The sequence below is a fragment of the Pelobates fuscus genome, chromosome 7 (assembly GCF_036172605.1).
Source record: "Pelobates fuscus isolate aPelFus1 chromosome 7, aPelFus1.pri, whole genome shotgun sequence".
NCBI lineage: Eukaryota > Metazoa > Chordata > Amphibia > Anura > Pelobatidae > Pelobates > Pelobates fuscus.
Genome location: NC_086323.1, coordinates 6,818,922 through 6,833,086, shown reverse-complemented (window position 1 = coordinate 6,833,086; position 14,165 = coordinate 6,818,922). Strand labels below are relative to the sequence as shown.

Sequence of the window (14,165 nt, the reverse complement as noted above, 5' to 3'; positions counted from 1 at the left end):
TTTCCCTTCACACTGACATTTCTATAAATGTTTGTTCAGGGCTTATCTTGCCTTTTAGTTGGTGTTTCAGGAAATACATTTCTCTACGTGTGAGGAGGGGGCACGAAACCACCCGGCCCTGTGGCTTGGAGGCTTCTGACAATGACATGGCCAACGAAGGCTGCGTATCCTGTGTGTGGCCACAAATGGGAAAGCAGGAACCAGGCAGCGAGAATGGCAGCCCCGGAGAGCAGACTGATCTCCATTCAATGAAATGACTTTGCCATGTCACAATCCCATAAAGCAGTTTACTAATAAGTACTCGGCTACCAAATAGTCACCCAAGACTTTTCTGAACCCAAGATCTGAGATTACAGTAAGATATTCTCCTGCATTAACCTAAAATTATTCTAATAATAATAATAACTCGAATTCTTCCTAAACACTGACAAAACCGTTACAATGATCTTTGGAACTGTACCTATATTACATAAACTACAAAATCAACAACTGCGTATCAGAATAAATTCAAATAGCACACTGACAGCAGTCTGCTCTTTTAAATATAAAGGTTTGTTGCTAGACCCCAATTTATCCTTTGGCCTTCATAGTGAAAAAAATCTCTTCAAAACTTTACCCAAAACTAGGTGCCATGTGCAGAAACAAATCCTGCCTAAGCCCTACAGTAAGGAAACAAATGCTAATGCCGGTCATTGATTATGGGGATGTAGTGTATGCACCCGCATCGCAAACCCACCTTAATAAACTTAATACGTTATATAATTTGTTCTGCCGCTTTGTACTAGAATGTAATTACTTTACCCACCACTGTGACATTTTAAAAGAGCTAAACTGGCTGTCGCTGGAATCCTGACGCACTCTTCATCTTTCCAGCATTTCTGGGAGGCTCCCACCCTACCTGAGTAGAATGCTCTCCCCGGCTGTTCCCACCTCCTATAACCTCCGATCCAGAACTAGCACGATATTTAGCATACCGCAATACAAAAATAAAGTGTCTCGATCCTCCTTTTCCTACAGAGCACCGCAATTATGGAATAACCTCAGGGACACAGTCAAATCTTAATTCAATCTAAAATCTTTTAAGAGATCTATGGCAATATACCTCAGCACAGAATGCACGTCATGGTTGAATATATTTATCACCTGTTATGTGTTAAATGTATATATGTGTATGTGTGTATATATATAAATAAATTAAAAAATCCTGCACTCCACCAAAACTACTTGTCCAGCCAAAATACAAAAATATATAAAAAGGATAGCACTCCAGGGACTTGAAATAAGACTTTACTTTTATTACCTTTAAATTAAAAATGTCAACGTTTCAGCTTGCTTCCCTCAAGCTTTCATCAGGACATTTTTTTTTCATCACACACAGTGCAATGACGGGCCTTCACACACAGTGCAATGACGGGCCTTCATACCCAGTGCAATGACGGGCCTTCACACACAGTGCAATGACAGGCCTTCACACACAGTGCAATGACTGGCCTTCACACACAGTGTAATGACGGGCCTTCATACCCAGTGCAATGACGGGCCTTCACACACAGTGCAATGACGGGCCTTCATACCCAGTGCAATGACGGGCCTTCATACCCAGTGCAATGACGGGACTTCACACACAGTGCAATGACGGGCCTTCACACACAGTGCAATGACGGGCCTTCACACACAGTGCAATGACGGGCCTTCATACCCAGTGCAATGACTGGCCTTCACACACAGTGCAATGACGGGACTTCACACACAGTGTAATGACGGGCCTTCATACGCAGTGCAATGACGGGCCTTCATACCCAGTGCAATGACGGGCCTTCATACCCAGTGCAATGACGGGCCTTCACACACAGTGCAATGACGGGCCTTCATACCCAGTGCAATGACAGGTCTTCACACACAGTACAATGACCGGCCTTCATGCACAGTGTAATGGTGGGCCTTCATACACAGTGTCAAGACGGGCCTTCATACACCGTGTAATGGCGAGCCTTCATACACAGTGCAATGATGGGCCTTCAAGCACTGTGCAATGATGGGCCTTCATGCACAGTGCAATGATGGGTCTTCTTACACAGAGCAATGACGGGCCTTCATACACCATGCCACGAGAGGCATGACGGGCCTTCGCACACAGTGCAATGACGGGCCTTCATGCACAGTGCAATGACGGGCCTTCTTACACATTGTAATGACGTGCCTTCATACACCATGCCACGAGAGGCCTTCATACACCATGCCACGAGAGGCCTTCATACACAGTGCAATGATGGGCCTTCATACACAGTGCAATGACGGGCCTTCATACACATTGCAATGACGGGCCTTCATACACCCTGCCACGAGAGGCCTTCATATACCGTGCAATGATGGGCCTTCATGCACAGTACAATGACGGGCCTTCATACACAGTGTAATGGCGAGCCTTCATACACAGTACAATGACGGGCCTTCATACCCAGTGCAATGACGGGCCTTCACACACAGTGCAATGACGGGCCTTCACACACAGTGCAATGAAGGGCTTCATGCACAATACAATGACCGGCCTTCATGCACAGTGTAATGGCGGGCCTTCATACCCAGTGCAATGACAGGCCTTCACACACAGTGAATGACGGGCCTTCACACACAGTGCAATGACGGGCCTTCACACACAGTGCAATGACGGGCCTTCACACACAGTGCAATGACGGGCCTTCATGCACAGTGCAATGATGGGCCTTCATGCACAGTGCAATGACGGGCCTTCATGCACAGTGCAATGACGGGCCTTCTTACACAGTGCAATGACGGGCCTTCATACACCATGCCACGAGAGGCCTTCTTACACAGTGCAATGACGGGTCTTCATACACCATGCCACGAGAGGCATGACGGGCCTTCACACACAGTGCAATGACGGGCCTTCACACACAGTGCAATGACGGGCCTTCATGCACAGTGCAATGACTGGCCTTCTTACACATTGCAATGATGGGCCTTCATACACCATGCCACTAGAGGCCTTCATACACCATGCCACGAGAGGCCTTCATACACAGTGCAATGATGGGCCTTCATACACAGTGCAATGACGGGCCTTCATACACATTGCAATGATGGACCTTCATACACCCTGCCACGAGAGGCAATGATGGGCCTTCATACACCCTGCCACGAGAGGCAATGATGGGCCTTCATGCACAGTACAATGACGGGCCTTCATACACAGTGTAATGGCAAGCCTTCATACACAGTACAATGACGGGCCTTCATACACAGTACAATGTCGGGCCTTTATACACAGTGCAATGACGGGCCTTCATACACAGTGTAATGACGGACCTTACTACACAGGGCAATCACATGCCTTCAAGCACATTGCAATGACGGGCCTTCATACACCGTGCCACAAGAGGCCTTCATACATCGTGCAATGGCGGGCCTTCATACACAGTGTAATGGCGAGCCTTCATACACACTACAATGACGGGCTTTCATACACAGTGCAATGATGGGCCTTCATACACAGTACAATGACGGGCCTTCATGCACAGTTCAATGACGGGCCTTCATACACAGTGCAATGACGGACCTTACTACACAGTGCAATCACATGCCTTTAAGCACATTGCAATGACGGGCCTTCATACACCGTGCCACAAGAGGCCTTCATACACCGTGCAATGACGGGCCTTCATACACAGTGTAATGGCGAGGCTTCATACACACTACAATGACGGGCCTTCATACACAGTGCAATGATGGGCCTTCATGCACAGTTCAATGACGGGCCTTCATACACAGTGTAATGACGGACCTTACTACACAGTGCAATCACATGCCTTCAAGCACATTGCAATGACGGGCCTTCATACACCGTGCCACAAGAGGCCTTCATACACCGTGCAATGACGGGCCTTCATACACAGTGTAATGGCGAGGCTTCATACACACTACAATGACGGGCCTTCATACACAGTGCAATGATGGGCCTTCATGCACAGTTCAATGACGGGCCTTCATACACAGTGAAATGACGGGCCTTCATACACAGTGTAATGACGGACCTTACTACACAGTGCAATCACATGCCTTCAAGCACATTGCAATGACGGGCCTTCATACACCGTGCCACAAGAGGCCTTCATACACCGTGCAATGACGGGCCTTCATACACAGTGTCAAGACGGGCCTTCATACACCGTGTAATGGCGAGCCTTCATACACCGTGCAAGATCAAGCCCATCCTGGCATTAATAGTGCACAGTGCCAGAGTTATGCCCAGTGCCCACATTGGCAGCCATGGGGGGAACTTCCCACGCCCACTGCCCACTCAAATAGACTTTAATGAAATAAAACATTTTTAAAAAGCTTCAAATTGTACACAAGTTAGCAAATACAAAAACACAAACAGTTGCACAAGGAATATATCGTGACAGACAGAAGGCTGTGTAAATATAGGTCTGACTTGGACAGAGTGTCTCTCGCTGCATTTTATTCTGAATCACCTTCAACAAATTACACAAAACACTCGGGAAAATACAGATATATGAACATTTTATAATTATTCCACAATATTCCATCAAAACAAAGAAACCATAAACAAATCAAAACAAATAAACAAACAAGCAAATTAGAGTTTATTGCAAATAAACCTTCTGAGATTTGCATATTATTTAATAGCCGCTGGCCCTTGAAAGCCAGCAGTGAGGGTGTTTTTTTAAATGTCTCTGCTACATCAGGGTTATCCCCCCACATCATCTCCATACACACCTTGAGGTGGCGGCAGGAAGGATAGACAAGGTATAGAAACAAAGAGCTCCTTAGCAGTTATAACTCCTTACCCAGCATTCTTTAATTATTTACATAGACTCCAGAACCTTGATATTCAATATCCAATCGTATGACTAGTTATTTGAGGTTCATCCTGCTTGGGATTGGGGTTCCTGTGCCTTCCGTGCTGTATCCAACATGTAAAAACATAAAACGTCTGGAGTAGATGGCAGTGTTCAGCTGTACAATAGGAAGCCGGCCACATGTTCTTATCACACACATACAGACACACACTTTTTATAGAAACAAATGTATAAACAAAGTTTGAAATGTCCACATGATGGACTAGTGATCAGAGAACATGACCGGAATACTAGAGTCTCTCAGTGGAAGTCACTGAGTGGTCCTGCCATTGGCTTTGCCGTATAGCGCAGTCTATGTCACACTCATTGAGTAACCAGTGTATTAAGATCTGAGTATAGTCACGGCTCTTTCAAGCCTCCTCCGCTGTGGCGTCGATTCCTGCGTAGGTAAAGTTCTCAAATAGTGCCATGTTCACGTATGCCTAAATGCCAGATAAAATCAGAGTTCAGAGTAACCGTACACATAACAGTAACAAGTACTACAAGAAAAAACTAACAAATAGAATTTACCAGCAACACAAAAACACGGCAATATTAAACTGGCCGGCCATTGCACTCAAACAGAACGGAGCACAGTATAGACTCAAAGACACAGGTGTGATATGACTCTCTATAGGGAAAGGTATGATCTATCTCTCTGTATAAAGAAAGGTGTGATCTCACTCTCTGTATAAAGAAGGTGTGATCTATCTCTCTGTATAAAGAAAGGTGTGATCTCACTCTCTGTATAAGGACAGGTATATTCTTTACTCTCTGTATAAGGACAGGTGTATTCTTTACTCTCTGTATAAGGACAGGTGTATTCTTTACTCTCTGTATAAGGACAGGTATATTCTTTACTCTCTGTATAAGGACAGGTATATTCTTTACTCTCTGTATAAGGACAGGTATATTCTTTACTCTCTGTATAAGGACTGGTGTATTATTTACTCTCTGTATAAGGACAGGTGTATTCTTTACTCTCTGTATAAGGACAGGTGTATTCTTTACTCTCTGTATAAGGACAGGTGTATTGTTTACTCTCTGTATAAGGACAGGTGTATTCTTTACTCTCTGTATAAGGACAGGTGTATTCTTTACTCTCTGTATAAGGACAGGTATATTCTTTACTCTCTGTATAAGGACAGGTGTATTGTTTACTCTCTGTATAAGGACAGGTATATTCTTTACTCTCTGTATAAGGACAGGTGTATCCTTTACTCTCTGTATAAGGACAGGTGTATTCTTTGCTCTCTGTATAAGGACAGGTATATTCTTTACTCTCGGTATAGGGGCAGGTGTATTCTTTGCTCTCTGTATAAGGACAGGTATATCCTTTACTCTCTGTATAAGGACAGGTGTATTCTTTACTCTCTGTATAAGGACAGGTGTATTCTTTACTCTCTGTATAAGGACAGGTGTATTCTTTGCTCTCTGTATAAGGACAGGTGTATTCTTTGCTCTCTGTATAAGGACAGGTGTAATCTTTACTCTCTGTATAAGGACAGGTATATTCTTTACTCTCTGTATAAGGGCAGGTGTATTCTTTGCTCTCTGTATAAGGACAGGTGTATTCTTTGCTCTCTGTATAAGGACAGGTGTATTCTTTGCTCTCTGTATAAGGACAGGTATATTCTTTACTCTCTGTATAAGGGCAGGTGTATTCTTTGCTCTCTGTATAAGGACAGGTATATTCTTTACTCTCTGTATAAGGACAGGTGTATTCTTTGCTCTCTGTATAAGGACAGGTGTATTGTTTACTCTCTGTATAAGGACAGGTGTATTCTTTGCTCTCTATATAAGGACAGGTATATTCTTTACTCTCTGTATAAGGACAAGTGTATTCTTTGCTCTCTGTATAAGGACAGGTGTATTCTTTGCTCCCTGTATAAGGACAGGTATATTCTTTACTCTCTGTATAAGGACAGGTATATTCTTTACTCTCTGTATAAGGACAGGTGTATTCTTTACTCTCTGTATAAGGACAGGTATATTCTTTGCTCTCTGTATAAGGACAGGTATATTCTTTACTCTCTGTATAAGGACAGGTGTATTGTTTACTCTCTGTATAAGGACAGGTGTATTTTTTACTCTCTGTATAAGGACAGGTATATTCTTTGCTCTCTGTATAAGGACAGGTATATTCTTTGCTCTCTGTATAAGGACAGGTGTATTCTTTGCTCCCTGTATAAGGACAGGTGTATTGTTTACTCTCTGTATAAGGACAGGTGTATTCTTTACTCTCTGTATAAGGACAGGTGTATTCTTTGCTCTCTGTATAAGGACAGGTGTATTCTTTACTCTCTGTATAAGGACAGGTGTATTCTTTACTCTCTGTATAAGGACAGGTATATCCTTTACTCTCTGTATAAGGACAGGTGTATTCTTTACTCTCTGTATAAGGACAGGTGTATTCTTTGCTCTCTGTATAAGGGCAGGTGTATTCTTTACTCTCTGTATAAAGACAGGTGTATTGTTTACTCTCTGTATAAGGACAGGTGTATTCTTTGCTCTCTGTATAAGGACAGGTATATTCTTTACTCTCTGTATATGGACAGGTATATTCTTTACTCTGTGTATAAGGACAGGTGTATTCTTTACTCTGTGTATAAGGACAGGTGTATTCTTTACTCTGTGTATAAGGACAGGTATATTTCTCACTGATCCTCTGTGTTTATATATCATAGTTTATATACATGGTACCTTTCTGGCCTCCAACATGCGGACAAGGTGCAGGGATATCTGGGTAAAGGGTGGTCTCTCATATGGCCGGTCTCTCCAGCACTGCCTCATCAGATCATACCTGCAACAAAAAGCTGCATTTTATTTCTCTCATTTCCAAACCGACAAACATATCCTGGGAACTGGCAGACCTGTACGGCTGGCATGGGTGGTACAAACATATCCGGGGGAACTGGCAGACCTGTACGGCTGGCATGGGTAGTACAAACATATCCGGGGAACTGGCAGACCTGTACGGCTGGCATGGGTGGTACAAACATATCATGGGAACTGGCAGACCTGTCCGGCTGGCATGGGTGGTACAAACATATCCTGGGAACTGGCAGACCTGTCCGGCTGGCATGAGTGGTAGAAACATGTAAACTACCCGAAATGAAGGTGCCAGGTGTTTGGCACGGTGACTAATCCCCCACAGACCCAATTAGCCGTTTGGTGGTGTGCCTCCCCTCTCTGATTAATTTAGCTTTTCCTCTTGCCGAGCTTAATAACATTAGTACCAATGATGTACTAATATATATTATACACATTCATAAGAATGACAAAATGACCCAAAATGTTTATTTTCTGTCTTTTTCTGTTACAAAGCCGTCAATGGCAGAATGACTGAATGACTCACAGACTGAATTTATTTGTAATTCCCACCAGTGGCTGCTGGATGGTATAATAAAGCTATTTACACATCTCCCATGCCCTCGCTCACATGTTGTGCCACTGGCTGCTTGCTGTAATAAAACATCTGGTTAGTATTGCTGCCAAGCTGCTTGTACCATACGCTATCTCCCCGCCCCCTGCCCCCTATTTATAGAATGGGGTGGATAGATAGTTGTCCAAACCCTGAGCCCCACGGTGGGGCAAAAATGTGAATAAAACAACAAAAAACATAAAAGTCAAAAAGGAAGAAGAGCAAAGAATAAAGCCAGGTTGTACAGTGACCCCACCTGTGAGGATGGGGTGGGGGACTTCATAATAATGAACTAATAGGGGTAGACAGATCATTGTCCCTCACCCTGCCTCTAACTCAAACCCAGCGGGTGGGAGTTATTAAAAACACAGGGGGGGGGGGATTCTAATGTCCACCGCTGCCCCCACTCATGTTCAGAGACCGAAGCCACCTATTAGTAAATGGAGAAACCCAGTGATTACCCCAGCTCTTACCAATGGGCAGCGTGTGGGGGTTCTAAATACATTTTAACAAGGGTGGGTGACATACCATTGCTGTCCCCTCAAAACAATTCTTAAATTGATTATATGTCCATTATGATGGCATGTTCAACCCTCATTAATGATGTTGTAGCCCCCACTTGGTCCAACAGTTGGGGCTGGGGGCACACTAGGTCCCCTCCATTTAATAATAAGTAGAATTCCCTAATTTCTTTCTAATAACCCCCACATGCTGGCCACGGGGGATCTGTCCATCCCACATAATTTAACTATAAGTCCTCCATCCAGTGTATATAGGTTTAGACACTTAGGCCTCCCCCCTCCCCCAAACACATTATTTTATTATTTTTATATATATATATATATATTAGCTGCACAGTGGGGGCATGAGGGGTGGATAATTAACTGTCCAGTCGCTATTTTTTTTTAAATTACAGTGAGCAGCCATTTTGTGATGGCTAACTAGCAAGTTCTGGCTAGCCCTATGGTTAACCCTTGAACCACCAAGGGTTATTAACTATTTGCCCACTGGCTACTAGCCCTGCCAGCAGATTAATGGTAATTGAAAACTTTAGTGATCAATGAAAATTTCTCTCAAAATTGTCCCCCCAAGAAAATGAAAAAATGAATTACTTGTTTGTTAGTCCACCCATTGTAAAGCGCTACGGAATTTGTAGGCGCTATATAAATATAATAATAATAATAATAATAATAATAAAAATTAACATGTTATATATGCATTTACTCTGCTACTTCAAATATTTATCTATTACTATAAAAAGATGCCATGAAGATTCCCACTTCTTTAGATGAGTCCAAGCTCGATTTATGGTAATATACAGTATTGCCGAGAAGGGTTTCTAAATGTAGCATTTGCCAAGTAAAATGGCTAACAAGCTGATTATTTTTTTGTTATCCAAGACAAGGGTGACCACTTACACCTCATCATCACAATTCCGTGGTTTTTCCATTCTGTATCCCTGTGGCAACTTCTCATATAGCTCTGCGCAAGTCATCCCACAGTACGGAGTACCACCTAGAGACAAAGGATAGAGTATAGTACTGAGCTTACATTAAATCACCATGAAAACCAGTGGGATGTCCACGTTTAATGTCAGCAAGTCTTCCAATAATTCCTGCTGATGGGGTTAATTCTCTAAACAGTAAATTGTGAAAATAATGTTCTAGAAGTTAGACATTTTCAGGGTTATTTACTAAATGTCAAGCTATGATATGTCTTTGATCCGTTATTATATTCCTCTCTATGATTGTGTTGTACTTTGCATTTATGCCACAATAAAAAAGTAAACAGTTTAAATACATGAATTGATTAGATTAAATTAAATAGAAGAGATACTGCTAGACATATACAATTTGTTTATTTTGTAATTGAATTTCATTGGAATTCAGCAATTCGGACGCAATTTGAATGTTCAAATCTCTGAATTCTGTACAAACGGAAGTTAACTGAAAATGAACTAATTTGGAACTAATCAAAACAAACTATTTCTTATCCATTCATTCTGATAAGGAGAACAAATTAGGTACTTATCTACTAAGCAAAGAAACAGAAAAATTAAGATAAGGTTTTTTTCTTTTTTTTGCTCATTCAGATGTTTAGTCGATAGCTCCCTAATTTGGTACCCTTATGTGGTAATACCATTTTTAAGGATACCAGATTAGGGAGTTATCTGCTAAACAGCACCTTAATTTGGTGTTCTTTGGAATAATGAGAACAATGGCGTCCAAATTTCATTTTGGTATTGACATTTTTCCAGATTTCGGTTTGTTCCAGAATGATCTATTCTAAATTTCGGACGATCCAAAATGTGAAAATAACAAATAATAAAAAAAAAACCTGATTCTCTGCCTGTGCACATCACTAGATAATGCTGTTTGAATGTCCCATATGGGCTGCTAATCCCCAAAACTGGCAGCTTCTGCACAGACGAGGAAGTATCTGAGACCTACCCCAGTCTTCCTTTTACCCTCCTCATGTGAAATCATAACCAGGATTCCAAAGGAACTGCCACGATTATATCATTGATTTCATGAGAAGAAGAAAAGTCTCATATTGTTGGGCAACACTTCCAAGCCCTACATGACAGAATGCAGAATTTATACGGCTTCCAGGAAAAATAGTTGTTCCAGAATTTCTCTGGTTATTCTTTAGATTAAGGAGGTGAGTGAGTGCTAATAATATTATGATTAATTTCATGATGGAAGCACATGAATGGCCCCTCTTGCAGGGTGGCACTTTTTAATGCTTTGAATGAAGAATTCATAGGAGTCCCTAAAAATAATGGTTAAAGTGGTGACCATAACTATGAACGCACACCAACAAGCCATGCACCTATTCCTAAATAAGGAAAGACAAGGGCTTGGGTTTCACCATCACTTCACTGTGAACTCGGACTTCGTAATTATGTCAGCCACTGAACACACTGACTGGGAGTAATGGGAGTTACAGTACCAGAGAAGATAGCCCTATGATTGGTCTATTTCTTTAGAGCAGTGATTCCCAACCCAGTCCTGGAGTAACCCCTACCAGTCCAGGATTTAGGGATTACCCTGTGTAACAGCACCCCCAGGCATAAAAGGGGTTAACAGCCGTTTAGTAGATCTTGCCCTTCCAGATATACAGGCAGCTACTGTAGACACCAATCCACCGAACCGGAGGAGCATATGAATGCTCTCAACCATACGAATGCTGTAAACAGCCGAATAGGAAAAACCATACGAATAGGTTTACACTTCTAGCAGTCAAACTGGAACAGCATACAATAAATCCCCCAAGAACGAGACAAGGCTCCGTTTTGAGGGTCAAGCTAGAACAGACAGAGCTGTGGGTTTATTGTTCTTATATACACATTAGTACCACCCACAGGGTTTTGGAAAGCAACCAATAAACACGTACAATACACTCAGACACTCCCACACAAAATCCTCCCCTCTGCCTGTGATACAATTACCTTACACAATGGGTAATGTAATTATCACAAGCAGAGAAATACAGTTTTTCCACATTATTCATAACTTAAAAAGTATGCATCACATTCACATAAACATTTTCAGAATCAGCATACTCCAAATACAAACATACGTCAAAATCATACAAATTGGTCCAGTGGTTCAAAAGATAGATCGTAGTCCTTTGTGACCAAATGAAGCATGGCTTTTCTGCCCAAAACCAGTTCCAAAGAGTCTTCTATCCGGAGATAATTGGGAAGTAATCCAATTATCTCCAAGGACAGAGGCAAAACTCCATTGAACACATGGAAGCAAAAGACAATAAAATACATAAAAATATATAACTGTGCAGCCATTGCATAAAACACGTACATTCAACATATCCCCAGATAGCTCAGATCTGAGCGCACGTTATTACTGAATGGTGCTCAGATCACACACATACAGTTCAATTACCATGGAGCCAAAGTCTTTCATTATACGAATGGGCTCCATGGCATAGCTATCTGGGGTATCACCGCTCAAACAGGGCAAGCACCGAATGACCCGGCTGTTTTCGTGTCTTTGCAGGGAAAAATCAAGCTTTTTAACATGGGGCCATAGTCCAGAGGCAACAGGCGGGCAACCAGGCTCCTCCAATGCACAGTGGTGAGATTGGTCTTGTCACACCCTGTTGTGTGTAAAGTGTTTTTTTTTTTTTTTTTTAAACACACATTTGGGTAATCCCTAAATCCTGGACTGTTAGGGGGTACTTGAGGACTGAGTTGGGTTGGCTTTAGAGCATTATGTAGATTCGCCACTAGCAATCGACTTACCCAAACTTACGATCTCCCAAAGTAGGACCCCAAAGGACCAGCTGGAGGAAAAGCAGAGTAAAAAGAGAGAATAATTAGCATAAATTATTCATGGATGGATTAAAAAGAATTTCATTTGTCTGGGACGATCCAAACAAGTTTCTGCTCATACCATCTTTAATTTAATAAATTCATACAATTCATTTATTCAGATATTAATAATAACCATCTGTCTGCTCGTGGTTTCTGTAGGTGTGCTTGTGAAAAGCAGATACATTTGTTTCCCAGCTTTGCTTTCTAACAGATTAGTTCAGAATGAAATTCGGTCTTTGATAAATTTGTGAATCCTATACTGATTTGCTGACTCCCACAGGTTACATAATGTCAGTATGTAGCAAAGGAATCACAGAAAGTGAACATTCATCGTTTGCATGAAATGCCCTGTGAGTGCCAGCTGTGTGCTCTCACTGTACCTGATTGCTACATGTTATATTGTTCAGACTTACACGTCGCTCTTTGTAGTATAAACACTGTAGTTTAACGACTCGATGGCCATCCAGCGCACCGGGAGGCGGCCCTGTAAATAGTTACACAAAGGAAAAAAGTCTTAAATGATGTCCATCAAGTACATATATTGGGGAGAGTTATCAAAATGATGTGATCTAAAAAGTAGCTCACAGTTCTAAATGTGTAGAAATCACCATGGAAACCAGTGATAAAATTCAGGAACGTTACATTATTTTTATTATTATTATTTATATAGAGCCAACAAATTCCGTATTACTGTACAATGGGTAGACTAACAAACATATAATTATAACCAGACGAGTTGGACGCACAGGAAGAGAGGGGTTTAGGGCCCTGCTCAATGAGAGGGAGTGGGGTAAAGTGACAAACGCCCCCTTGCCTGGACGTTCGCCACGGGCTCCTGGAGGAGTTTGGAGGCTAGCCTCCCGCCCACTGACTATGGGCCATAGAAAAGGCTGGTAAAAAGACTTGGTTTGTGGGATTCATTTGTAACATTCGGGAACCAAACAAACTCATGAACTGCAGACCACCTCTGGGCTTGCTCACCCCTATGTTGCCTTCCCAGGAACCATTCTCTTCCTCAGTTCGGGAATCCGTTTAAACTTCGTTTTTATGTTACCAAAGTTGACAGACCGCTAGTCCTGACTTCATGGAACTGTTTTGGGCATAGGACCATGTGCGCAGTCGGTCAAATAATTGACTTCCATGGAAATTTCGAACCCCTGAACCGATCTAGGTCATTTTTGGATATGTTGGTCACCCAGATCGGGGCTATCAGGGCATGTAATTTATGTGGGGGTTTCATGTGTTTTGAAGGTACTTTTGGGGTGTTTGTAAATGGTATGTTATTCTGTGCCTGGAGATAATTGAGTTTGTACAGTTACTCCCAGGCACAGGGGAGGGATTACCCTTTTTTTGTGGGGGTCCTGAGCTTGTTTGCTGTGACTCTGAAATGTATAAAAGCAGGCCATTGAGCCTGGATTGAAGAGATCATCGTACCCCTTCATGCAGTCTAGGCTCATGTTTGGGGGATTGGGAGCTATATTCACACTTATAATCACTAGGTTCTTCGTGGATGTACTCAGCTGGA

General features: G+C 42.3%; 1 protein-coding gene across 2 annotated transcripts in view; it reads right to left on the bottom strand.

Moving 5' to 3' along the window:
• Nucleotides 1-4,525: 4,525 nt before the first annotated feature.
• TIE1 (tyrosine kinase with immunoglobulin like and EGF like domains 1) overlaps nt 4,526-14,165 on the bottom strand; it is a 75,656-nt gene continuing 66,016 nt past the window's right edge. For both annotated transcript variants that reach the window (XM_063427654.1, XM_063427655.1), the window contains 5 exons: nt 13,054-13,124; nt 12,569-12,609; nt 9,723-9,819; nt 7,584-7,683; nt 4,526-5,323 (listed from right to left, as the gene is read on the bottom strand). In XM_063427654.1, coding sequence (XP_063283724.1) covers nt 5,252-5,323; nt 7,584-7,683; nt 9,723-9,819; nt 12,569-12,609; nt 13,054-13,124 — 381 coding nt within the window. In that variant the 3' untranslated portion in view covers nt 4,526-5,251. The remainder of the gene's footprint in view (nt 5,324-7,583; nt 7,684-9,722; nt 9,820-12,568; nt 12,610-13,053; nt 13,125-14,165) is intronic.